This window comes from Halichoeres trimaculatus, unplaced genomic scaffold, assembly GCF_033239565.1.
Source record: "Halichoeres trimaculatus isolate MK-OKI-2021-1 unplaced genomic scaffold, fHalTri1.1 fHalTri1_scaffold_18, whole genome shotgun sequence".
In the NCBI taxonomy this organism is placed as follows: Eukaryota; Metazoa; Chordata; class Actinopteri; order Labriformes; family Labridae; genus Halichoeres; species Halichoeres trimaculatus.
Window position 1 is genome coordinate 11701162 of NW_027437196.1, and position 12211 is coordinate 11713372.

Below are 12211 nucleotides of genomic sequence, written 5' to 3' on the forward strand. Positions count from 1 at the left end.
CTCCAAAAAATGTCGAAATTATAAGATACTATACGAACCATAATAATATATATTATTATGTCTGTTTCCAACAGGTTAAAAAGGTGTAACATCCCCGAATAAAATAATTTGTTAAAATATTTTTAAGACTTGCCTCCAAAAATAGGGCAAGTCATTTGTTTAGTTCTTTAAGACACCAGTAAAAAATAACACCCCCAGTTTGTAACATACCAACACACCTCAGCCTCGAAAAAAAAAGATCAGATTTTTTTTTTTTTTTTTAATGCCAACTTCCAGTCCGAGCAGTATTATTTTGGTCACCCTTTTCCATAGCAGGGTCCCTGCATTGGCTGTCCCAATTTTCCTGAATCCACATATATAAAGCCAATATATTTTCAAATCCAATTAAATTTTGTCTTCTGTTTTTCAAAAGCAACCACTAACTTGGATTTTACAATATTTATTCTTACTCCAATGCCACATCTAAAATTAAACGCATTTTGTGTATTTTAGAAAATGCGTACAACACAAATAAATCCCTTTACCCTACTGCGTATAATCCAGCAGGTGGTGCTTTCGCTCTCCAGCGCTTTTTTGATACCTGTGCACATCATCCTGACAACCACCGCCTACGGCAGTTAAAAAAAAATCTAATGATATTTTAGCTGTCGGAAAAAAAATGAAATTGTCTTCTGCCAATCACTTTAGCTTGGCCTAAATATTACACTGCTGGTACTGAGCTGACATGTATGAAATCTCTATCATATGTAACCTTCAAAGTTTACACAGACCAGGAATGCCAAGGCCATTCATGCATGATTTCTTGGGTCTAGTTTATTCATGCCACCCCCTTCAAGGTTTTCAAGACCAGGTGCATTTTAAAACTAAAGCGAGATCTCCCACCCTTCCAGCGCTTTTTTAATCGTTTTTTTTCTTCCCTTCAGAGGTGTTTAGCAGCAGCCTGCGTGCACCGTCCCTCCCTCCACACAGCAGAACAAACGCTGTATTCATCTGCTCCGGTTTGCAGTTACTGAAACTCCCCACAGGAACTCCTGGCTACTTTTCCCCACCGTGTGTGCTGTTGGACACAATGCCATTCATGCCACGGGGCGAAAACAGGCGCAGCGCGTGCTCCGTTAACCTAACAATGTGGAGAACATGCGGTATTTTTGGCGCATGGAGTCTTCTCTTCTTGACTGATGTCTGTGCGCAGTCTCAGCGGAGGTACATGTATATTTTATTTATTTATTTATTTCTCCCTTTTCAGGTGATTTGGAAGCTGAAGGAGTGAGAGCAAGGTGTCGTGGATCTCATGCAGCCTGAGAAGGGGCAACGTCAGGAGTGGAGTTTATTCAGGGGGAATATCCTGCAGTCTGGAAAACCTCCAGCTAAGACATGTGTCGCATAGGAATAAATCTGTTAAATCAGCTGCAGAATTAACACTTTTCATGTGAACAGTTTGAAGACATCTTTGTATTTTGAAATTCTCAAGAGAAAACTATTCCTCCTCCTTCTAGACCAACCTTCACGTGCGGTGGAAACATTACAGGGGACTCTGGAGTCATCGGGAGCCAGGGATACCCAGGAGTTTACCCTCCAAATACCAAATGTGTGTGGAGAATCACAGTGAGTCACAGTTTTTATTCACATGTCTTGTTTCCTTACCAAATCTTAGATAATAACGACAATAAAATCTACAAACTGTTAATGAAAAACACATCTGTCAGCTGCACACAATGACTCTGTGCCAATGAAACCCTAATTCCCATCTAAAAACGTAACACTCAAACCACAGCAAGCTCAAGGCACGTTTTCATTGGCTCCATTGTTGCTCAAAGTTAAAAAAAAAAAAAAAAAGTCTGTGCAGTTTACTTTTTCTGTATGTCACAGAGGTGACAAACCAGAACCCATAAAAAAGTGTGACAACATGAAACACTAATTATACGGAACAGCCCTTTAATACCTCCTGTAAATCCCACCCAGGTCCCTGAAGGAAAGGTGGTGGTCCTGTCATTCCGCTTCATCGACTTGGAAAGTGACAACCTGTGCCGCTACGACTATGTGGATGTTTACAGCGGCCATGTGAGTGGACAGAGGCTCGGCCGCTTCTGCGGGACGTTCAAGCCCGGAGCTCTGGTCTCCACAGGCAACAAGATGCTCATGCAGATGGTATCTGATGCCAACACGGCTGGGAGTGGTTTCCTGGCTGTTTTCTCTGCTGCTCACCCACATGAGAGAGGTAAGATGACATGGGGAAAAGGGTGGTCCTGGCAGTAGATGTAGAAAAAAGATTGGAAGGGGATGTAGCTGTGTGTCAGCTCTCCAAGCATGGTAAACAGAGACACTTTGGGACTTGGTCTGTGCTGGGTTTCTCAAATGCATGCCTCTTTTATTGGTCATTTAGTGTGTCTGTTTGGGCAAAGGTCAGTGTTTAAAGAGCAAATTAACACAACTTTTTTTTTTACGCAAATTGCTGACACCACAGTGACAGAAAAGAGAATCGTGTTATTTAGATAATACTCTCAATGAAGTTCAGTGTATGCAGGTTTGTGATAATCTATTTCTTCTGTTTTTGTTTTTTTTTCTTTTTTTTAACTTGTGACCCTTGGGTGTTGAAATCTCTTAAGACAAGTCTTAAAGTTTAAGTCTCCAGCATATTGACAGAAAGAGAGAGATATCCTGACACTCCTCGCAGTGTGATGTGGAATTTCTCACAGGTCAGGAATATCATTTAGAGTTGAGAAAGCCTCTTCTTCTTCCCCGCAGGACTGCAGCATCTCATGTCCTGCTTTTGTGGAATTTTAAATGCTGGTTTCTCTGTTTCAAAGCAGGTGACAATGCCTGTTAACTTGCCTGTGTGGCTCTTTCACAGTGAACATCAGCAGATCGACTCTGTCTTTACCGTCTCTGAGGGTTGTCCTGGCATAACCTGTTTTTGTTTTGGTTGGTTTTCTATTTCTGTCACTGAACTAAATTGTACTTCTTTGTGGGAGAGGAAACATCAATCTGAGCGTCTGAAAAGAAAACGTGCCTCTCAGAGAATCAGTTCTTCACAGTCTCAGACAGCTTGTGTTTGTGTGTTATTGAACTGATGTTTCTCAGATGCCTGACAGAGCTTGAGGCATGGTGTCCTTTTTTTAAACTGCCTAATGAGTGACTTCCTTTTTAGGACACACATAATGACAAGAAGGCAATGAAGGCACTTATTACAGTAAATGGTTTGGCAGGATCATAAACTGTACTTCCTCTTCTACAATGATGGATTCAAACTGGATCATTCCCTTCGAACAATGTTTGCTGAATATTTGTAACAATTGGTGTTAAACCATCTCTCTACAGGAGACCAGTACTGTGGTGGCAGGTTGGACAAACCCTCTGGGACTTTTAAAACACCTAACTGGCCTGAGAAGGACTATCCAGCTGGTGTTACCTGCTCTTGGCACATAGTGGCACCAAAGAACCAGGTCAGAAAGTTTGGTATGGCTCTAACTGAAAAAAGTTAAAACAGCTTTGATTGGTTGTCTCTCATTGGAAACATTCAGCAGTCAACTTGATTGCCTCAAATTGCTCCTGAGTTGCAAAGTCGCATTAATACAAACAAATGGGTTTGTCTTTGACACTTTGTCAGCAAGTTGACTCTGTGTTTTGATTTGCAGGAGGGGTATCATGTCAGTCTTGTGGCTCTACTTGCCAGATTATCTTTGCATAAGTCTTGCAATATGTTGGTGCCGTTGGTGGTAGTGTTTTGGTTTTATTTTTGGTTTCTCAAACCTTTATTTGACAAAAAAATCAGCCTTAAAGAGGAACCAACTTAAAAGTTACAAAAACAACCCAAAATGGAGAAATCAGTCACCAGTTCTCGTTCTTGTCTGAATTTATGATAGACTCTAAGATCATCATCATATTAAGATGTCAAGTAATTATTTGGTAAGCAAAGCAGCATCATGCACACAACAAGTTAGTTCCAATGAAGAAAATCCGTAGAAAGTATATCACATAGACAAAGTCTCTGTGACATCTTCCATCCATTTCTGATACACAGTTTTGAAGAATGTTGTTGCGAGGGGCCATACTGAAAATGCTGACTCAACCTAACTTCAATTAAGCTAGTGGGAGTAAAAAGACAAAGTTGATACAAGTCGTCATTCAGATTACTTGTTTCTCTAATTCATAGTCATTATATCACTCCCCATTAAAAATGAGCTTGTCAGACTGAAATAATATTTTGTCCCATGATGTAAACATGTTTCTTAATGCTGTAAAAATCAGCTTTTTTGAACTGGTGTGTATGTGGTTTCAGGTCCTTACAGAGTAAGCCTCGAGTGGGCGCCTAATGAACTGCATTTTTGAGCACTTCCACATTGGTTTTAATTTCTAGTGGCTGGAAGTTGCTACTGGGGGAAAATGTAATTGAAGATGATCGCCGTAAGATGTTTGTTAAAGGTTATCAATTATAGTTTGTCAATGAAACTCGCAAAAAAGAAAACCCCCAATTTTTTAAGGAAGGTTTAATTTGTTGTTGAGACTAAAAGCCAAAAAATGTGTCGTGATCCCTAACGTAGAGTTGCTTTTTGGGAAATAAAGGCACCACTTTCACTCTAGATGGCATGAAAAGTGAAGACATTTTAGAATCGGACTCTGTTCTTGGAGTGTCATGCTAAATTAGTGTGGCGCTAACTCAAGATGGCTAATTGCGCAATGGGTTTGGAACACGACCACAACACCCTGCAGATTAGGAGAGTACCCTGTAATGAAACACCCTGCTCTGACAGTCCTTTTAGAAGCTTTTACTTGATTTAAGAGGACCCTCCTTGTCATTTGTTCTCTGCTGTAGATCATTGAGGTCAAGTTTGAGAAGTTTGATGTGGAGAGAGATAACTACTGCCGCTATGACCATGTCTCCATCTTCAACGGTGCAGAAATCAACGATGCCAGGAGGATTGGCAAATACTGTGGAGACAGTCCCCCAGCGTAGGTGATTCTGTCCTGAAGATTGAGGTTTCATTCAGTGTTCATGTTTTCACTTCCTCCAAATTTAAACTCAGTTTGCTTTGTGTGTTTCTTCGCAGGCCGGTGTTCTCAGATGGGAACCAGCTCCTGATTCAGTTCTTGTCGGATCTCAGTCTCACAGCAGATGGCTTCATCGGACATTACAAGTTCAGACCTAAGAAGTTCCCTACAACAACAATCCCACCTACCACGACTACACAGCCTGTCACCACTAGGCCCATACGTAGGTACCAACTTTAATCCAGTAAAACCCTCAAAAGACTCCTGCTATCTCGTTAGGGCCCAAGCTTGACTGCAGGGTTGGCCAAGGCCCTTTTGGAATTCTTTCTTTCTGTTTTCTTCTTTTCTTTCAACCCCAAATTGTGTGCCTTTAGCGGGCTGCAAGTCACACCAAATTTGGCGCATAGTGTAGTCATGGTGAAAAATTTATGAATGTTGTGTTTTTGTGCTGAAACGTGCTCCGTAGCACCTCCTAGCTGAGAAAAACACAGCCTCTCCGGCTTCTTAAAGCTACAGGCCTGAAATTTTTTGTGCGTAACTATCATGCCAAGACATTCAAAAAATTATCATATGGACATGGTAAAATTTAAACAGTAAATTTTACTTAAACATAACATTTTTGATAATTTAAAGCATACTGGTCTAATGAACTCATCCCACAGTTTTTTGGGGATCACTTTCAAATTTCTTTTATTTTTACTAGACCAACTGACGATTAAAAGTAATAAAATGATATTTTGTAACTCAATGGGCGTGGCCAGGGATGACAGCCAAAGCTGATGATTTTTCAGCAAAACGCTAACCTGAATAACTGTCACGTACAGTGTTGGATCTGAATCACAACACACACATATTCAGTGTCACAGCCTGTGTGCATCATATGCTTTTTGACCTGGATCAGGGACACGAGGGCCCATTCATTGCTGCTTGCAGCTTTAGCTGAGTTTATCTTTCCTTTAAAAAACAAGGGTCATCTCAAATCTGCTTGCAATAGCAACTTAATGATTTCAAGATTTGTCTTCAAACTGCTTCTGATTAAAATTCTGAATCATATTTGAAGGGTGAGTGGGATCAGCAGTGCTGAATATGTAGCCAAGAGTAGAACGTGTTCAAACACAGCGTAAGCTAAATCTGAATCTCAAGGCCACATTTGTCTCATGCAAACTATACATAGCATTTTTTCATGTACGTTGTGGTCAAGTGTGTGCAACCACACTTGCAGCTCACTTTCATATGCTAAACTCCCAATCCCACACACTGTTGCTTTTTCCCTCGGTCAGGCAAGGTTATTTTGGCACATCACCGCCATGATGTCAGACAGTCACAACGCTTTCTGGTTGGCTTATCTTTCCTCACTTCCCTTCTCCAGCAGGAATACTATTTTTACAGTCAACTTTTTTTGGAAAAGTCTTTCCTATACGGATTCTTTACGATGTCTGAGTCCTAAAGCAGATGTTTCCTTGAAACAATATCTGGGTATTTTACAGTGCACACATTGTCTAAGAGGCTGACAGCCTTTCGTTTTAAAGAGCTTCTTATGTTACTGGGGATAGTCTGTAAATAAACCACAGTAGAAACAGATGCAACCATAACTCACTGGGTTGAATCACTGGCAGGCAAAATTACAGAGATGGACTTTTCTTGTGTGTTTGTGTGTGTCTCCACAGCTCTCAAGTACTCCGTGGCTCTGTGCCGGCAGAAATGCAAAAGACAAGGAACACTTGAGAGCAATTACTGCTCCAGCAATTTCGGTAAGACTATCAGCAGTTCATTGAAACAACATGTCAAAGTCATTCAAGTGCTCCATCCTTTCTCATCTTATAACAGCATTAACCTCCTGTAATACACACATTAATCCTAAATGTCAAAACTAATGTTGTACAGATTCTTTGTAGGTGTTCGTTAGCCTATGTTAGCAAAGCAGTCCTCTTCACATCACTGTCCTCTGATTTCCCACTGTGCATCTCAAAGACTTCCTTGATAGCCTGTCAGGAAAGGAGGGGTACAGTAGGACACAGTTGGCCTAGTGTAAACACCCACTCACAAACACACTCTCAGCTCCTGACTGTGGGTAAACTGCCGCTAAATGAACATGTTGATTCAAGTGCGGCCTTTCGTTTGCGACTCTCCTGCTCTGTGATGTTTTCTCTCCCGGTGATGTTTGCCACATGTGGTCGATTGGCATTTCAAAGGGCTCGCTTGGATAAGCAGCAGGAACCGGGGGAAGGAAAGCGATGCGTCTGTGCGCGTGGAAAAAATCGACCCGTGTGATGTGGTGGCGGAGGTAGAAGAAGCTGTTACATCATACCTTAATGAAGCAGCGAGACGGAGCGAGGAAAAAGTCACTCTAGTTAACGCCTCAAGTTCTTTCTTCACTCGTGTAGCATCAGATGCAGTAACATATCAGAGGAGGTAGTCTTTGAGCTAATCTCGTCCCCGTCAGGAAATGAAATGGGCTCAACGTTAAGTCCAGACATATTGGTACCATCAGCGTAAGGAGTCCAAGTTGTGCAGAATGAGACCAGATTCCTGCTTTATACACTTGGCTAAATGTCACAGCTAAATACCAAGAGTTTTTATGGTGAGCTTAACCATCAGAACTACCACTTTCTAGGCACTCATTTATACCCAACAGGAAAACATTTGAAAGACACCTTCTTGATTCAGAGTGTTTTTTATAGAGATCTGCTGGACAATTGCAACATCACACATGTGGCCTGGTCTCTTCACAATACAGAGCCATATTCAGGAATTGCTTCCCAAGAAATCTAAAAATAACATTTAAAGCCTCCTTCATGTGTTTTCAGAGTTTTTTCAAGCGAGAGAGCTTATTAGCTCATAAAACAGGTCAAAGGGAGGATTGGGAAAAGCCTGAAAGGAAATTTCAAGTAGCCATGTTGTTACTCCACAGTGTCATCTTTACAGACCATCTGCACCTCACAAACAACAATTAAAGAGAGGAGGGAACATGTTGTTCACATTTCTCAAAGCAGTGGCAATAAAAAAGCAGATTGTCCTCGTGAATTTCAAACTGTGAAATTGAGGCTCTCTTGAAGTAATGATGAAGCATAGGGATGGGTGAGTGCCGATACCAGGGATCGGTATTGGGCCAATATCAGCCTTTTTTAAAGGTATCGATATTCGTGAAGGCTGCCAATTCCAGGAGCTAATACTCAAGGCAAAAAGTCTTTCGTCAAGCTAATCCTCCTCATCAGTAGTTGCTGCTACTTGCTGTGGTTTAACACTTTGGCAAATTTCTGTCAGGTCCTGTTAAGACAACATGAATCAACCAGGAAGAGGTAACAGTTAAACTGTTTTAATTTACAGTTTAGTTTACTTTAAAAAATACTGAAACTCTTACAGTTGTTAATTTTATTGCATACTTTTAATGTTATTTTTTATATTATTAAAAAAAAACACTGTAAACTCAGAGAGAGTTGTTTTTGTTTCATTTTGGACTTAATGGCAGAGGGGCTATTCTGTCCTTGATCAAAATGATGTGTCATTGTTAATTTAAATCTCATGTATTGAAAGTAGGGATGGGTACCAAATAAGGTACTTTTACAGGTACTGACTGAATTCTGTAATAAGTACTGGGTACCAATTTATGTAAAATCAAAAGGTACTATGTTTAGGTACCTAAATGCATCCTTGTGACCGTGAGGGAGTGGTAAAGTGGGCAATTATTCCTTGCTGGACATGAACACACCATTGCAAGTTTGTATATAGAAGAATAAATGTGTTTAATTAAAAAAAGGAAAAAGTTTTATTTTGAACAAATTGATATTTTTTACCACATAAACACAAAAAAGGTAACGAAAATTGGTACCATTGAGTACTGGCACCGATTGCCAGGTACTGGGCATCATATTGTTTCATATGTGAAAGGTACCCATCCCTAATTGAAAGTACTAGTAGTATTGGTACTTGATGAGCACTGAAGAGGGAGTACTCATATTGGTTTCGGTCTGACCTCTGTCTCTACTTTAACAACTATTAGTCAAGTGTTGTATGACATTATAGTCCTTTCTATAATACTGGTATAAAAATGTATATATGTAAATATGCATCTGCCAGATGTATAAAATTAAACTAATTTATCACCTACAAATAAGACATGTATGCCTGTATATAAACAGTAAGTTATGGTGAGTAGGCAACATTTCTTGTATAATTAATCAATTAATTGCCAGAATAATTTATAGATTAATCAATTACTAAAATTGCAACATTTCTCATTTGATTAATTGCCTCAATAATCCATAAATTACTTGATAACTAGAATGATCTGTTACTGCACCCCTAATCAGCATGTATGCACTTTTGTCATAAGCATATTACAGCTGATGCAAATAATGAGTTCACTGAGCAGCAGGGGCCAGGTGTAGCCTTGGATTTCCGCTAGCATGGACCCATTCCTCCTAAGTCTCATCATCATTCTTCACTGCTTACTGTCACTGGAGGACTTTTGTCTAATCACAGCTCACAAACAAAATTATCCAAAGCAGAGATAATTTGTTTATTGCAAATTCTAAAAGACAAAATTTGATATGTAATCAAGTTGTTGTCATTGTTTACGACTACAGTGCTGCCAGGTCATATTTGAATTTTAAGGACTCATCTTTTTCTGGTTATGGGCTAAAATTTGTCTGATTCTAGGATTTTATTTCTTGACCTGTGTACGTTTTTGTCTCTGACAGTGATAACTGGAACAGTCATTACAGCGGTGATGAAAGGGGGAAGTATGTACGCCACTGTTTCCATCATCAACGTGTACAGAGAGGGCAATCTGGCCATCCAACAGGCGGGGAAGACCATGAGCACCAAAATCATTATCCTGTGCAAGAAGTGTCCATTTGTCAGAAGAGGTAGGTGCTTCACAAATTCAACCCTAGTTTCATGACATATTGGAAATGATAATGTAAGGTTACAGGTTGTTTGTTTTGAATAACCTATGGCTCTGAGTTTGCCTCCTTTGCTGTGCTGCCACATGATTGAGCTCTCCTGTAAGTGTGAGGTGAGCGGCAGAACTCACTGTCCTAACAGTTAAACATGTTTATATGCAGACATATAAACATGTGAATACAGACCTGCCATGTGGAGTCTCTGATGCACCGCCTCCCTGAATGTCTCTGCCGTTCCGCCACTGCATTCAGGTTTCTTTTGTGTGACCTCATTAGGCTTGAACTACATCTTCATGGGGGAGGTGGATGAGGACGGCCGTGGGAAGATCGCCCCTCACCACTTCGTTCTGGCGTTTAAGACCAAGAACCAGAAAGTGCTCAATGTGCTGAAGAATAAACGGTGCTGAGCTCATGAAGCTCCTGAAGCTCCTGAAGCTTTGAGCGGACAGGTATGCCTGAGGCTTGTACAGGGATGGAAATGATTAAGCCAAAAAACACACAATCTCCAGCTCCAAAGTTTGTTGGATAAACAGAAGAGAATGAACTACTTCACCTCTGTGCTGCGTTTAAGACAAGTCACTTCATCTGTTTAGCTAATTTAGATGAATCAGTGTCAAAATCAGTTAAAATTTAGCCAAATTCCTGTGATGCAGAGACCAGAGTCGAGGGTATAGGTAGCAACGTGTAGAGACAAGCATTATAATTAAGGTTTACATTTTTGTGATTGCACTATTAAAATCAAAATTTTCAACATTGTGCATTTCAGCGAAACTATATAACTCAATTTGATCAGTTGGATTGATTGTTGTGTAGGGGATTTTTTAGCAGTTATTTTTCTCTTTAACTGTAAGGGGACAGGATGGGACAGTTAAAGTGGTGTAAAAAGTGCAATATTTAATACATACATGAATCTCTGTTAAAGATTTTTACTCTCTTGAATAAGGATCTTCCAAGCTTAAGCTCTTGTCTTTAGTTTGTTCACAAAATGCAAAGCGACATCAGCATCCATTGTCTCCATTTTTTAAAAGGCAGAGGTATGAAATGATAATTATTTTCATATGAAAAAGTCTGTGAATATTATTTATATTTTATTGTTTTCATTTGCAAAATTAAACTCATTTAACATTTTGCCTGTTGTTTGAATGAGTATTGTGATTGTCCCTGAACAGAGGTCAATGGAGCTCTGCTGTAAGCACAATGTTAATCTGGATAAATTGAGTTTACTTGAAAAATGCTTGTAAACCGGTTACCTTGAAAAAACTGAGTAATGAAATAATTTAATTCAACTAAACATCTTAAAAAATTATGATTATGATGGAAAATCATTCTATTAAATGTCTTTAATCAAATAAACCTAATGCTAATATATTACAAATTAAAATATTAAGTAATGTTAAAAAATGTTGCATATCACTGTAAAACAATAAGTTGACCTTATTTAAAACTGAAAGATGTGATAACAATAAATTTGCCTTATGAATTTAGTAAATGTAACGATAAATAATAATTATATAAAAGTGATTATAAAAATTTATATAAAAAATATGAATAAATAATTATAAAAAAGTAAAATCAAAGTCATAAAAAATTGAGGCATATCTTAACAACTAAATTAAATAACATTTTAAAGCACAGCTGGGTCTCATAGCCACAGCGTTCCCTCCTCATTCATGGTTACAAATGCCATCACAACAAAAATGAGCTGCAATTTCATAGCTTTGGTAACCGTGAGTGAGGAGGGAGGCAGTAGATATGAGACCATGCTGTACACTGAAATATTGTTCTTCACGGGGCACACGTTGTTTGAGCCCCACAGTTCTGATTGATGGTCTGTGCTCCATGGCACAGGGTCTTGTACCTATTGACTTTTGCAGTGTGTGCCTAATGGTTAATCTAATAATAAATTAAATTTAACTGGACTATGATGTAATTTAGGTCAATATTGAAATTAAGTGTAAAAAGACATATTTATTTTTCTGTATAGAGCATGGACAGCTGATCGATGCCACAAGGGGCACAGACAGCTGGTCCATGCTGTAACACACAGACAAACAGTCCGTGTAATGTGAAGCACAGACAACCTGTGCCTCTGCTGCACGTCTAGATGTACAGCAGGGTCTCATATCGACTGCATTGCCTCCTCACTCACGGTTGTCACAAACTAATGATTTTAAGTTGTGATAACTTAAACAGTAACAAAATATAAATCTCCTCAGAAATCATCATTTTCAACACTGAAAACTCAGACGTGTGAGTAAATTGTACTTACTGACAAATTTTAAGTTTTCATAGCTTAGTCTAACGGAATAATTTGAACT

The 12211-nt window shown here is 39.3% G+C and overlaps 1 protein-coding gene across 1 annotated transcript; it reads left to right on the forward strand.

Annotated features, from left to right (window-relative positions):
* The first annotated feature begins 711 nt into the window (after positions 1-711).
* Positions 712-10948, forward strand: pcolce2b (procollagen C-endopeptidase enhancer 2b). The gene is made up of 9 exons (XM_074693266.1): positions 712-1203; positions 1497-1605; positions 1963-2218; positions 3319-3443; positions 4814-4950; positions 5049-5212; positions 6657-6740; positions 9690-9857; positions 10170-10948. Exons 1-9 carry the CDS (start codon positions 1070-1072, stop codon positions 10298-10300), a joined length of 1308 nt encoding a protein of 435 aa, XP_074549367.1. The 5' UTR covers positions 712-1069; the 3' UTR covers positions 10301-10948.
* The last annotated feature ends 1263 nt before the right edge of the window (positions 10949-12211 follow it).